At 41.8% G+C, this 15440-nt stretch overlaps 1 protein-coding gene across 1 annotated transcript in view; it reads left to right on the top strand.

Annotated features, from left to right (window-relative positions):
- The window catches only part of uhrf2 (ubiquitin like with PHD and ring finger domains 2), a 63797-nt gene extending 48701 nt beyond the window's left edge, over positions 1-15096 (top strand). Inside the window, exons 5-16 of the mRNA XM_066710568.1 lie at positions 2380-2489; positions 4230-4416; positions 5072-5195; positions 6661-6768; positions 7319-7423; positions 9324-9430; positions 10308-10470; positions 11330-11467; positions 12369-12534; positions 12783-12937; positions 13735-13833; positions 13923-15096. Of these exons, the coding sequence (XP_066566665.1) occupies positions 2380-2489; positions 4230-4416; positions 5072-5195; positions 6661-6768; positions 7319-7423; positions 9324-9430; positions 10308-10470; positions 11330-11467; positions 12369-12534; positions 12783-12937; positions 13735-13833; positions 13923-14069 (1609 nt within the window). The 3' untranslated portion in view covers positions 14070-15096. The remainder of the gene's footprint in view (positions 1-2379; positions 2490-4229; positions 4417-5071; positions 5196-6660; positions 6769-7318; positions 7424-9323; positions 9431-10307; positions 10471-11329; positions 11468-12368; positions 12535-12782; positions 12938-13734; positions 13834-13922) is intronic.
- The last annotated feature ends 344 nt before the right edge of the window (positions 15097-15440 follow it).

Genomic DNA, 15440 nt, shown 5'->3' with positions numbered 1-15440 from the left:
AGGCATTTTTCACATTTTTGAGCCAGATTGAATTAATAAGGTACCGTTCTAGACAGAATCAACAACATTGCCCGACTGCAGGTGTGATTAGAATACATGCGATTCTGGAGAGCAATTTGACAGACCTGTTTTTTTTTTTATAGCCAACAGAAACTGCTAAGTGGAAGTCTGAGATAAATGTCTGCAGAAGGGTAACCATATCATACTGATTCTAGTTCTGACTCCAGGACTTCAACGCTGCACTCACTTCGTAGTGACGGCAACCATAGGGAGAAAAAAAACACCTCAACAATACAGGATTCAGTTTCACAGGATTAAGGTGTCAGAGATATTGGCCCCAGTTGCGAAACTGACCAATAATGGGATTGACAGAGGGCACACACATTAGCTGCTGTGACTGGTAGCAGAAACACCCTACAGCCCAGGTTGAACCGAGGACGGCCAAGCATCGCAGTCCTAGCTTCTATATTCTCACCTATAGACTATCCTTTTCCAGCTGCCTGCCACTTCAGCACATCCGAGACTATGTTGCACGTTTTGTCTCTTGTCTCTGCCTGTCCAGAGGTATTAGCCCAGAAGGGAAACGCATATTCTGATCTGACTGAATTGGATCCGAGTCCAGTACGGCCACCGAACACGAGCCCTCAGCTTGGTAGACTGTCCAGAAGAGTAGTTACTCGATTTGAATAGATTGTTACACTACAAAATGTCTGAGCCAGTGCTCAGGATGAAATCGCATTTTGCGCTGCACAGGTCTCGCCCCTCTTGACCTTCACAAGGGAATCGTTTTGAATTTGTGTTGTAACAAGAGGATGGCATGAAACATTTTGACTTAGGCGTGCTTAAGCTTTAGATTAACTAGAACACCGAACAATAAAAATGGTAATGAGAGGTGACAAAGAAGCAGTGTAGGTCTTAGCGACGGGAGTGAAATGCTCCTTTCCCCCCACATATCTAACCATGTCTCCTTTGTTCGGTTTGAATACGTTTTATTACTGTCAGACTTATTTTCTTTGAATGTGCTAAATTATGTAGAATGTGTTTCAGTATGTGTTCTTCTTTTAATCTCTTTTAATCAGCCTTGCCTTTGCTCACGGTGCCAGTGGGAATGATCTACGTGAATAATTCAAGACTTATTTGTCACTTAAGTTTCAGACGAGAGCTGGTAGCCGGATCATTTTCGAAGAGCGAACTGACATCAAACTCTCTTGCACCTTTTCCACTTTCGACAAACCTAGTGGAACACAGTCATTAAAGTCCTGAGCCTTTCTCTGTCATAACGGCTGTGGAAAATGTGATTACGATTGAAATACAGAAGAAGGAGCCTTGCCATGCTGGCAATAACAATCACAGTTCACTTTTTTTATTCTCTTACATTGATCGTAGTGCTTTGTTGTAAATAATAGTAAATTATTTCAATATGCCTTCGTTGTACTTAAGCCTATGTTTTCATGTCATCATAGGCAAAAGAGCACAAGAAACAAAATCACTGGTTACCATTGAGAAGGACAAGGAAAAACAGACAGAAGTAGTAATTTTAACACTGCTATTCAAGAATGTGTCTCATATATATTGTGTTCTAAAGGCATTCTATTACAATGTTACAGCTACGTTTTTGCTCTGAGATTGTCTGAAGTTATTTCCATTTAATGAAACAATCTATATGATTAACTGGCAGATTGTTAAAGTCCTTCTTGACTTGATATGGACTACAAAAACATCTAATTAAAATCTCGGCATGAGTACGTTCTGTAGTTTTGCACACCCCCCACCACCCCAAACTAAACTACCTGCCTTCTTTGTTTTTTGTAAAGGTCAGACTATGCTGGTGTCTAAACTGTTCATTCAAGAAATGCTGTTTGAGCAGTTAGGAATTGAATTGAAATTGAAACACTGCTTGTTTTTGTTTTATTCAATCTCAATTGCCATCTGAAAATGGAGATGAAGCACAAACATCTAGCGCTGGACAGTGATGGAATGGCGACAAAAAATTGTATTTATACCCTTTTTATTTTTTAATATAAAAACCTTCAGCATTCAGTAATGGAAGGATAATATTTCATTCCATTTACAACCGTAAGTGTGAAGAATCAAATTGTATTACCTGCACTGTCTTCCCATTTAATTTCGTACTTATTGCAAATACAGCAGCACGGAACTTTCTAGAAAGAGTGCCGGGGCCTTGGATTTCCACCACGTTTGCGTTTTTCATAGATTTTATTCGACTGAAATAGTTCATTGGCAAGGCAGGCAACAAGTTACTGGCAAAAGCTCAGTACAGAATACATTTGGTACGATGCAGTAAGGGAACAACGGGTCGTGCGTTGCCCCAAGTGTGGAACTGACAAATGTGGTGATTGTCTGTTTTTGTTTTTTCAGTGGCCCCGATGATGTCATTAACGACTGCAAGCTCCTCTTTCTGGAGGAAATTTACAAGATTGAGAAGCCAGGAGCGCCTCCATTGTCATCTGCAGATGGGCAGTTTAAACGTAAGCCTCTAGTGAGACTATGGCTCCAAGAAGTTGTTGTTCCTTGAGCTTGATGCAAAGTAGAGCCTGTCCATTGGGAAGCACCCATTTTACCTACTGATAGTTGGGATAGATGTGTAGCAAAGAGGAAGTGGCATGCCTGGAGACATGTGCAGTATTTCCCACAGTCCGAGACTCAATGTTCTGTGCAGGACACTCATCATTTTCACTTTGTAATAATAATGGAGGCGTTTCTGTCGTTGGCCGCTGTCTTAGACTATTTTGGATGCTCTCCCAGGAGTAGTTTTTAGATTTCACATACGTCGGCAGAAATCCATAGCAGGCTGGTTGTTGGTCTTATTTAAATTACAGCTACTCCATTCACTTATTGTCCCCAGTTTTTCCTCTGTTACTACACAAGGAATTGCAATTCCAGCTACACCCCACATGCTGAAATAGTTGATGTACAGTACTTGGGCCAGATGAACTGATCTTTAAATCAACTGCATCATAACAAGAACCCCAGAAGCTCTTGACTTGCTCAATGAATAGAAACCTCTGCTCGGTGGCGCAGGCGGAGTCTTACAGTCCAGACATGGCTGGTTTGAGTCAGGGCTATAGCCGACTGCAGTGGAATTCCCCACAGGGATACTCACAAATTGGCTGGGTGCTGCCAGGGCTGTGTGGTTTCAGAGTTGGACGGGGCTTCCTCATATTACTGCACATCACTGACCCCTGTTGCTTGCTGGGTGCCCGTGACTCTGTGATGCTATCAGTGAGAAGTGCATCGGCCCTTCCTGCAATAACTCCAGCCCTGTTGTTTGCACTGTGCATCCATAGTGTGAAAAGAAGCAGATGGTTTGACAGCACACATCTTCTCAGATGGGACAATGTGCCAACACTGAGCCTACTGCCAGGATCTGGCTTTTATTTTTCATTGAAGTAATACAATTTGAATATGTCTCGCTGGTTATGTATGAGATGTTCTCTTAATCACAGGATGTGTGCATGTTGTCTTCATCTCTCCACTGCCAGTACAAGGATACTGCATAGGAATAAGGTTCATGACTGCAGGTTCTTAAAATATTCACTACTTTTGATGACATGGTCTTTGTTTTCAAGGATGCTCTCTTACTGTGAGGTATAAATGTATACATACCTGGGTTTGTTCCAGCCAGAATCTTATTTGGCAAAGAGTACGTCAAAGCTGAACTAGAGGTTGCTGTAGCTGGCAAACTTGTTAAACTTGCAGATGTCACATAAACAGTGGCAGCAGCAGAGAAATCACACAAACACTGACATCCTATTCTATTTTTCTTTCTGGAGCAGAAGCAACACTTTTCCTAACCCTCTGTGAAAATGCAAATGGTTTCTTTGCTTTGCTGATTTTGTTCAAGGTAATCTATGTCACATTTCATACTTTCCAGCATGAAGAACAGTCATCTTTATTGCAAGCTTTTACGCTCTTAGTTGAACGGATAATCCAACATTTTTGTTGTCAGAAATGTGCCCCTCAATGTCAACTACTACTCAGGTTAGTAAAACTGCGGATGTCGTTGTCTTTGTGCTAAGTGGGGCAGTGATGGGCTGGAATGGAAAAGATCTTCTGTATTTTGCAGGTGTTGAAGGTGGAAAATCAAATACCTGTATACTTTACTTTGTCATGCTTTTGACCCAGAAAGGTAAAAACAATGGGATTTGTCCCCCTCTTTCTTCTGACCGTTGCCAGTGTGTAAATCCCATGTTTCTGTTGTGATCCAGGGAAAAGTGGCCCTGAATGCAAGCACTGCAAAGCTGACCCAGAGGCCGAGTGTCGCTTCTGCTCGTGTTGCGTGTGCGGAGGCAAACAGGACGCTCACATGCAACTTCTGTGTGACGAGTGCAACATGGCCTTCCACATCTACTGCCTGAACCCTCCTCTCTCCAAGATCCCGGAGGACGAGGACTGGTAAATGTCGTGCATGCGTTCACCCGAGACGCTTCGATCTGGAGTCTCGGATGCAGGCTGGGTTGGCAGCCCAGAGCAAATGCAATACTGCTTTTCTTCCCTTTTTTTCTCCTTTTTTTATTTCTCTGAAGGAAAATACATTACCATAATGAGTTTCTTCTCTGTAGCAATAGAGTTTTAATGGTCCTTTTTAGTTACATTTTGGATGCTTATTCTTAATCATAAATGCCTAGGCGAATGTATCACTGACAATAAAATGAATATACCAATTAAAATTGAGTTTTAGCAAGCTACAAATCTGGGAGCAGAATGTGGCTGCCAGTTAATTTGGATCCCTCACAAATTGGCTAAATGAATGAATGGACTAAGCCGTTAGAAACCAAGAGATAGTTTGAACTGTGTAATGCTGCAAATGTTTAAGAGACATGTTATTAAATCCTCTAAAGTTACTACTATTATTATTCGGAGAGCGTAGTGTGTCCTCATGAATGATCCAGTAAGCTTTTATTGATGTGCACTGCAGTGTACCAGCGACAATACGAATTATGAAGAAAGTTTCTTTCCAGGCAATTTCATAACTGTAAAAAGACTAAATAGGGTTGAAGGTATTATTACGGCCATGTTGGTTCAAAAACCTTTGCTTTCTCTCTCAAAGGTACTGTCCTACATGCAAGAACGACACCAGCGAAGTGGTGAAGGCTGGCGAGAAACTGAAGGCCAGCAAGAAGAAGGCCAAGATGCCCTCTGCGCACACCGAGAGCCAGCGAGACTGGGGCAAGGTGAGCGTGCGGCTCCCGGAGACACCTGCACACCCATAAGCTGTCATAGATCACAATGCCGATCAGCCTTACCAAACAATATATAAACATGTTCCCAGTTTTGAGAAAGTGGAAGTTTAAAATTACCCATAACGCTGGATTGGAGATCTCCATGACTAGGTTCCAACCCCCTATACCATCTTCTTTGAACATCTCCCCAAAGTACTTAAACCCGTGGGAGAAGGGACAGCTGTGGAAAAGTGTACCTTAAATGGAGAACGGCAGATGTTACAGCATTGATACTGGCATACGACAGTAGGCATACTTCCACGGTGACTTCTCTGTTCAAAATTATTCCGAGACGTTGATCATCACGAGTGTGTAAACAATGGAAAAAACAAACGCGTGGTAGACATTTGAGATGGATGAGACCACACACTTGTATTGACAAGATTCAAGAAGTTTATAAACAGCAGGCAACCAATACCAGCTCAAATGGCAGAATGCACCAGTACAGAGTATAAGCCATTCCAGTATTTTATGGTGACCTGCAAAAAGAAAAAATGGATACCCAAAACAACACATGAGGAATATGCTAACAATGAGTAGTGTAGGCCTGCTCTTCATGTGATTTATGTTTTCCAAACTCCCTCCATGAAGGCTATTCTCACGGTTAGAAGCCTGATAATTACTCCATACATCTTTCCTTTTGTATAGCAGAGTGTTTACACCATTGTGTTAAGATGAGGAAGATCAGACTTTCCGAAGACAACCAATTTGGAAAAATGATATGTCTGAACTCAGTCTTACCCTGGCAAATTACACTTTTGTGTTCCTCCTGGTCCCACAGGTTTTGTTATGTAGTATGTATTGTAGAAGGCAACCATATTATATGAAATCTGCAGAAGTGGGTTAGTATGATATGTGTCCTGGTGGGAAGCCCGTCTTCTGGCCAATGATGCATTGAAGGTGTACTTGAGCAGATAACTCCACGTTCCCAATAAGTCTAAATCGAGAAGGTGGATGTTCTCTACAGTCGATTTGTTGATTTTGTCTGTTTTTTATAGGATTTTTCTTTCTTTCTCTATTACAACATAATCTGTTTTTGATCTTTTGGTTGATTAACTAACGCAGTCATGCCTTGAGTATTCATACAAAGCTTTCAAAGATAAGACCTTGTCAAAAGGTGGTGCTATTCCCAGAAAAAGGCAAGATAAACCGGTTGAGAGAAGCCCAGGTCCTTACAGCTAAACAAGAACTAAATTCAGTCACAGTTGTGTTTTCAGGTGAAGTATTGACATTTTCAAAACCAATTCACCCTACAATTGGTTCAAGCATCTCTGCACTTTCCTCTTTATGAAATAATTCATATTAATAAAGACTTTAATAGTGGCAGTGGATAGTTTATAGAAGGGATGAAGCAGGTGGCCTAAACTCTCTTTGCAAACAAAATTCAGTGGTTGTGTTGTGCTGTTGTCTGTTTCAGGGGATGGCCTGTGTTGGTCGCACTAAAGAATGCACAATAGTCCCCTCCAACCACTATGGGCCGATACCTGGAATTCCTGTGGGGACAACTTGGAAATTTCGAGTACAGGTGAGTGAGCGGAAAAATTGTTATTATTTTCTTGCATGACCAGTCCTATCATTCAAGTTGTAATACATTTGAATGTCATGTTGTTTTAGAAGTTTCCTCTTTTATGTTTTCAAGGCATGCATTATGTATCTGTTTGTATCTATAATACAGTAAATCATGATATAGCATCTCTGGCAAAGAATGCATTATTATTAAACGGTATTAATCATTGTGATACATTTTATCCAGTGGGCTGAGACAATAGCAGCTTTTTGTCTTCGGTAGTGTTGGAAGGAATTTCCAGCAATTTCAGTTTATACAGGAATTACATCTGTGGTGCGTTTGTTGTGTCTGAGCACTCATTAACTAATTAACCACACCACAGAAAAAATAAATTGCATAGTTTAGTACAGAATAACAAAATCAGGAGATTTAAAAGGTATACAAAAATGTAAACGGTAAAAATGACTTTCCGCTGGAGGGGGGGGGAACTCATGTGCATGTGGAAATTGAAGGCTTTCACACAGTGAGGTGTCTGTCATCTGAGCTGCTGTGTCTCTGTACCGTCTAGGTGAGTGAGGCCGGAGTCCACAGGCCTCACGTGGGTGGCATCCACGGCCGCAGCAACGATGGCTCCTACTCCCTGGTCCTGGCTGGCGGATTCGAGGATGAAGTGGTGGGTGTCTTGCATTGCGAATGGCCAGGCAGACTTCCTAGTGGCTGGGAGGTGCTGGGAGTTCCTCTGCTATTCCTGGGGCTTTACTCATGACTATACCCGCTCTGTGAATGGATGCGTTCGTGCCACAGTAGCCAGCTCAGGCTGCCCTCCCCCATTGCACAGCGTCTCAGAGTTACAAATGAAGACATCTCTTCAGACACGTACATCGTGCCCTTTCTGAATTTTCCCAAAGCAGGTTTAAAAAAAGAAAGAAAACGTATACATTGCCCAAGCAGAAAAGAATGTTTTAAACACCACCTGACACCTGACCGCCTGGGCACTTGATATTCTGCTGCTGCATATCATTCCAAATGTGTCTCTTTATGCAGGTTTGTGGAAAAGCAAATGCACATTTCGCCAAACACTGTGGTGTTAAAGGACCTCCAGAAATTGCTTAAAGATGTGCCTAGATTAAAATCTCCACTGCCTGATTGTGACACATTGTAAGGGACTGCTGGATCTTATTGAGTGGTTTGAAAGCCATGAAGTGAGAGTAGTCAACATATAATAAACAAATTAATAAATACCGAGCAATGGTACACAACACAGACGCCCCAATAAACAAACTGTCTAAAAACCTTCCTTGACTTTTCTGCAGCACTAATTTCTACAACCTGGATCAGTGCAGAAGGAAACCACGTTTATTCATAACTATCCTATGACAGTAAGGATATTCATCCCACAACAAGTGTGTAGTTCTGGAAGCCTTCCCGTTGTATTCAATTCCAGGATTTGATGCTGACTGTAAATCAGAAATGGACAAATACCGACCATATGCAAAAGAAGACGGCAGAAGAATGACTTTTGCATTAAAGCTGAAGAGTTATTTTCCAATTTAACACAAGAGGCTAAACGATATTTGTCAGTTGTTACCATTTCTGTAGATGGTAAAAGAAGCATTTCTTCTTACAGCCCAGTTTTTACAGAACAACGTCAATCTCTGACAGAAGGCAGGGTTAACTGACGATGCTTAAATTGAATAGCACAATGTATTGCACAAGACGTATTTTTTCATGAAACTGTAAGTGACACTTAATGTGCTGCTTGAGAACAACCTTGCATTATTATGATGTTATCTTTGTAATTTATATGTTACAGCATTGCTGTTATTATTTCAGTATTTTATGTAAATTGTTCTGGGAATCAGTGCAGTCTGTTTTACTCTTTTGCTGACAAATTATGCGTTCCTCTTAGTAAACTGAAACCTTCAAATGATTTATTTACACATTCTAAGAAATAATATTGAATGAGACATATTGGTAATAAAGGGATGCACGACTTAATACATTTCTGTAGCTGCTGCCGCTTAATCAACGCGCCAATGTGCATTAATAGAATGACTAATTGAGATGATTAAAGGAATCTGGAAATTATTAATGAATAAGTGGTTTAATTAAGCAGACTACATGTCCACCTTCCCATGGGAGGTGCAGCCTCAGAAAGCAGGTTGTATAAAACGCAGGGCCCTGCTCTTAAAACCCTCCTGCTGAAGGATAGGATCAGGATGGAAAATCTCTGAGAAGTGTATGAAATTGCGTTAGGAGTGATGACTGGTTGAAACTAGTAAAATGAGGTGTAATATAGTAAATTGGAAAGACAGACCACTTTGTTTTGTTTGGGTGCAATCAGTCTAGGATCTTCTTCACAAAAGGTCAAGGTCCAGGACTATTAATAACTAATGTTGAGCTTAAAACATCTGGACTCTTAATGTAAACGGTGGTGGAATGGATGCAGATGTTAAGCTTTAAAGAAACACAGGGTGCTAGACCTGCCCGGGTTTCCCCCCTAATGGATTCGCCTGTAGGGTTTGTTTTGTTTGTCCTCGGTGACTTAACTGTGCTGCGATTTCCTCCCGAAGGACCGCGGTGACGAGTTCACCTACACTGGCAGTGGAGGCCGAGACCTGTCGGGAAACAAGCGCATCGGAGAGCATTCGTTCGATCAGACCTTGACTCACATGAACAGGTACTGTCATCTTGTTTAGTTCCCATGTAGTAATTTATAAATTGTAGCTTAAAGGGCAAGCCAGCGGGAGAAATTACATATAAAAAATGGTATTGCAAACACCTAGGCACCATTAATAAGTAATGCAGTCATTTTCTCTCAGTTTATCACTTTTTTCACCCATTATTATTATTATTATTTTTTTTTTCTCTTCTCATTTCCTTTTAATTGAAATGTTATAATGCATTTTCTTCCATTTAGTTCTGTACTTCATACCTGCCTTTCCTCCTACAAACCTTTTTAACAAAAATGTGTGTAAATAGGCTTTGCTTGTATTCTTGCTTTATGCATATATGACCTGTTTTTATGTTAAACCTGTTAACTAATTAAATGTAGCTTTCTTTTTTTGTGTAAAAATATCCCTGTAAATGTGGATACAGAGATGACTAGTTTAAGTACATTACAAAATATTTTTTTAGGCCTTAGCCTGGAGAAACACTAAGCAACTTGCACAAGGTTAGACCACAAACTGGTCAGATTGTCCCTGGAATTCGTTTAGTACAAGGTGGGAAGTTTGCCCAAAGTGAAAATAAACACCACAGTCGTCAATCGTCAATTAAATAAATGAATGGATACAATTAGTTAAAAAAAATAAAAAAATGCATGGCAGCTATTCTAGATGAAAGCCCCAGAAGAGAGAGTAAGAATTAAATCTATAACTTGAGTTTTGAGGGTAACCAGAAGACTTCCTGTCACTGTAATTATAAGGACTTATGCCTTTTATAGTGCCATGTATCGCAGTAATGGTAGAAGATACGGGTGAAGCCAGCAAGCTGTAGGACCGTACTTTCTGTGCAGCCTCATTTTTGTGTCCTTCAACCTCATGCTGGCTTTGCAGGGCACTGGCGCTGAACTGTGACGCCCCTCTGAATGACAAGGATGGGGCCGAGTCCAGGAACTGGCGCGCGGGGAAGCCGGTGAGAGTGGTGCGCAGCTCCAAGGGGCGGCGCATCAGCAAATATGCCCCCGAGGAGGGCAACCGCTACGATGGCATCTACAAGGTGAACAAAGCAGGCCCGAGGCCCGTGCTACACATAGACGTTTCTGACAGGCAGGGCAAACACATGCCACATGTTTGTTTCTCTTTCCTTCGGATGAGCAAAGCACACCCGCAGCTCCTTAAAGAAGCATAAGGAAGTCAAAACCACAGAAGGAGACAGAGAGCTCCCTGCCTGCATGCCCCTGAAAGGATTGACGGGTTTTGTTCGTTAATTTTGTTTCCGCTCGCTGACCTAAAACTCTTAATGAAAAGGATGAACTTGAAACCGCTCAGCCCTAGCCGCAGATGGAGAGCGAGGCTTTTGACTGGAGCGGTGGTGTGTGGTAGCCCGACCACAAGCTCTCCCTCGAGCTCCAGAGGAAGATGAATATCATCGATTGGAGGGACCTAAGGGAAGCTAAGATGCAAACCTTGCAGAAAAAAACAATAGAATATTAGGCTTATTACATTTAGAAAATCAGATTTCTAATGGCAAGGGTGCTTTAATTTTACTTTTCAATATAGCGTATGTGGATGTTGTCTCTCTCTTGACAGGTGTTCTGATTAGTCACAAAGCCACATATGCTAGAGAGTTTTGTTTGACACTTAATTTAGCACCTGTGTAGGGATTCATCTGTGTTAAACTAATTAAAAAACAAAAGAACAAAACAAATCACTAGAGGAAACGATTTCACCTAAAACGGACACATTGAAGGTGTCAATATCTGAAACACATGCTGTTTTTCACACCTTACAAAATACTTGTGAACAAAGCCAACCCTGTTTATTGTTGTTTTATGTTTGTCGACCCCACTTTTAAAGCCAGTTTTGGGGGTTATTGGCCACCTTTACTGATCACCGTGTCCGATAATGTGCTTCAGGTGGTGAAATACTGGCCGGAAATTGGGAAGTGCGGTTTCTTGGTGTGGCGGTACCTGCTGAGACGCGATGACTCAGAGCCGGCGCCGTGGACACCGGAAGGAGCTGAACGCATCAAGAAACTGGGCTTGTCTGTGCAGGTGACACAAGTCCCTACTTTACAATATATGTATATACATGAAAGTTGGCATGCCTTTTATTGTTCTAATATATTTACATTTCACTGTACATATTTAAATGTATTAAAAATACATACCGGGCTGCTGAAAATGTATTTACTACAACAACAACGACAACTTAATTGATGCGCAAATAATGAATTGGTATGATGTTATGTTTTATAGCTTGTGTCTGTAACATATTCTCACACAACTACATCTAAGATAAAAATCCCAGTCTACCCTCTGATTTATTTATTCTTACAGTGTATTGACATGGGTCAATTATTCTCTCAGATTCTACAGGTCTTTCTCCCTATAATAGCATTCCAATTATTTTTCTTTGCACACATTCAAATTCTATATAAAAGGTTACACCCGAAAAGTATAATACGGGGTATTCTCTGATTAATTAGAAATGAAAGGAGTATAATTTGCAAAAGGTTCAATTTTTCACTTCTTCTAATCTAGCGTCTTTTTTTCATGCTGCCCTGCTTCCCTGAGGCGCTCTAGTCAGTGTGCAGGGTCCATTGCGTTCATTTAAACGGGATCCTTTTTCAATTGCTTCATTGACAGACACAGCTGAGCGGAAGTTCCTTATTAATTGTCTTTGAGATATCATCGCACAAAGCAGTAGATTTGGGCAGTTCAGCATCGTGTTCCTATTAGAACTACATTACCCACACAACGCTCCAACATCTGTTTTTTCAGGGCAATCAGTAGTGTTTTCTTTGTTTCAGTATAAAGATGGTCTCTGATGGGTTTTTTTTCCCCTTTTCTTTTAAGTTTTCTCTGACTTCCCTAGTTCCCTGCCTTTCGTTTCTTGTGGAGTCTCAAGACCGAATATTGACTTTTCTACTTGCTGTTTTGTATCGATGCGCAGTACCCCGAGGGCTACCTGGAAGCGATGGCCAACAAGACAAAGAAAGACCGAGGCAAGAGGAGCTCTGGGAAGCAGGAGAAGGCAGAAAAGAAGGAAAAAGAGGAGGAGGAGGAGCCGGAGGCCGCCCCCCAAAGCAACGGCAATCAGAAGAGACCCCCAGAGACAGGTGCAAATCTATCCACTTCTGAGCGATAGTCCGCTGAAGGGCTTCGTTAGTGTCGGCCGCGTGCTGTGAACGCCTGCTGTCCTCCGCTGAGAAAGGAAGCACAAATAAAAATGAGTGCTTCTGAGCCAAACTCAGAACGGGCTTGGAAACACAGGACTGAGGAGAAACGGCGTGTGGGAAAGGTTGTTTTGCATCGCTTGAGCAGGTGGTTTTTGGTTGTTGGATTTTGCCGTTTCTTTCCCTCTCAGAGATACAAGAGGAGGAGGCCCCGGCCAAGGTGAGGATCATAGACGAGAAAGGGGAGACTTTCCAGCTGTCGGCGCAGCAGCAGTGGCTGATCAGTGAGGACGGCCTCAACAAGAAACTGTGGGATGAGGCCCTTGACTGTATCATGGAGGGACCAGTAAGACATTCATTCATTCATTCATTCATTCATTCATTCATACATTAATGAATTCATTTGGCATTTATCCTCTTTAGAAGGGAGTTCACAGAGATTAAGGGTGTTAATATCCTATATGGCCAAAATATACATTATGGCTGCCTTACCTTTGGTATCTGGATTGTAAATTGTCTGTAGGTGGCCACAGCACCTTCAACTCATTAATATAATTTAAACTTGAATAAGGGCTGAGTATAATTGATAAGCGAGACTCTGAAAGCCTTCATTTATTATCATTTAGTGGAGAGGAGCGCCTGAATGTCAATCATATACACACATTTACTTATTTACATCTTCAATGTAAATGGTTATTAACAAATTATGCAAATATATTTTAAAAAAATGGACGGGGCAAATGCCAGGTTACATCCAGATGTTTTAAAACGTCAGGGAAGTGTATAAGGGCTTTACACTACACTTTTTTTATCTCAGCTTGTTTGTCTTCCTTTTTATCCTTCCTTGATAATATTGTCTTGATAGTAATATGCCCTCCTGGGGGAAGGGACAATGCTGGATGATAGACTGATTGAATGGGGCAGAAGGTGAATGTTTTCACCAGGAGTTTGCAACCATCGTGACACCTGATCCGTTCGGTTTCAGGATTTTGACTCAAACCAGCAGTTAAATAATCCAGTTTCTTTTAACAGCAACTCAGTCGTACTGGATTATAAGGTGCTGTGGTTGGGGTCTCCTGCCGTGTGCCTGGTCTTAGTGTTTTTTACTTTTTTTTTTTTTTTTTTATGTTGACATCCATCCAGAACTTTCTGAGGAAGGTGGAGGAGAAGTTCATGTGCGTGTGCTGCCAGGAGTTGGTCTTCCAGCCCGTCACGACAGAGTGTCTTCACAACGTCTGCAAGGTACTGTGAGTTTCTCTCACTCGGTGAGATCAGTCACATGTTTTTCGGTGGCAGGTATCTAACCTAACCCCTCTCTGAATCCGATCCAGACCTGCCTCCAGAGATCTTTCCGCGCCGAGGTCTACACCTGCCCGGCCTGCCGCCATGACCTGGGCAAAGATTACATCATGGTCCTCAACAAGATCCTTCAGTCGCTGCTGGACCAGTTCTTCCCAGGCTACAGCAAAGGTCGATGAGACAATCACGCCCGGCCTCCGTTACTCAACCTGCACAGACTGACAACTTCTTAACCTGACCCTCCTCTCCCCCCACCACCCCCCCACCATTCACACCAACCTGCCAATCGTGTCCCGAGATGCCAGCAGTGGTTTCCGCCTTCGTTCGAACAGCTCATACCTCCCCACGCCTGTATCTTCCTCTCCTGACACACCGGAGACCGGAGTCCACACAACCAACACCATCTATCTCTGTGACAAGTCCCAGGTAGTGGCTGCCAAGCAAGTTGTAGATTGAAACAAAGGCATTATAAACCAGCCAAGCACAGCACACATTTAGCAAGTGCTGGAGATTAGTCCACAACTACCTCAGGGAACCGGAGAAAAGGTATCGGTGGGGGATTTCTGTTTTTTTGTTTTTGTTTTTCAGTCCGTTGAAGTTCAGCTTCTCTCACGGCTTCATTCATGTTTTGTGCCTGGTCCATAAATTGTTTTTTTTTGTTCGTTTTTTTTCTTTGTTGTTGTTGCTTGATCTACCCTTTTTATGTTTTGCAATGAATACAACAGAATTTTAAAAAAGTAACGTTTAAATCGATATCTTTAAAGGAAACTGTGATGTGCAAACCCCTTCTCGACTATGATTTCATAATGCCGTATTCCTTTTCTGCAAACGAATGGCAAGCAAATAGTCTAACTCTTGTGAGCTTCACTGTGTTTTCTTCTCTCTCTCGTACCCTACAGTCGACTACTAACGGTTTTAGAAGTCAAATTGAAGCTTTGCTCTTGCATTAGTGTTGAGTGTCGTATGTTTTTATTGCACTTATTGAAGAAAAAAAAGTCACGTCTAAATTCCTTTTATTACTAAATATGCCACTTTTATATATTTTAGTTGCATATTATATTTTAATCATTAGTTCCTTTGTATGTGGAGATCTTACCTGCAGCAGTGTCAGCTTGAGGGTTACATTGCTTCATATTGTGATCTGAAATTTTATACATGGTATATTACTTGATATGTACCTATTAAATATTTTGATTCCAAAAGAAAGGTCTCTGTCCATTTATTTGTGAAAGAATGAAAACAGAGATCCCTGGGGTTGAGGACCTGTTCGAGTTGCAATCGTGCCCCTTCCACCCTCGAATTACTCCAGTCACACAGGTACTGATTACTTCACAGATCGTTATCAGTGCCAGTTAAACAATTAGTGAGAATTAAAGACTTTGTTAAATTGACTGCAGGGTCTGTAGATGGGGCTCGTTACCTGGGAAATGAGTCGATCCCACCGCAGCGCACAGAAAGCGCATCTGTGAGGAGCTCAGCGCCGTCTCGCTTCACAAGGGAACATGCGTTTGAGTTTCGTTTGAGAAATTTGTGATAAAAACTGCTTGATT

Source organism: Amia ocellicauda, chromosome 8 (genome assembly GCF_036373705.1).
Source record: "Amia ocellicauda isolate fAmiCal2 chromosome 8, fAmiCal2.hap1, whole genome shotgun sequence".
Classification (NCBI taxonomy): domain Eukaryota; kingdom Metazoa; phylum Chordata; class Actinopteri; order Amiiformes; family Amiidae; genus Amia; species Amia ocellicauda.
This window is presented reverse-complemented; position numbering and strand designations above follow the sequence as displayed.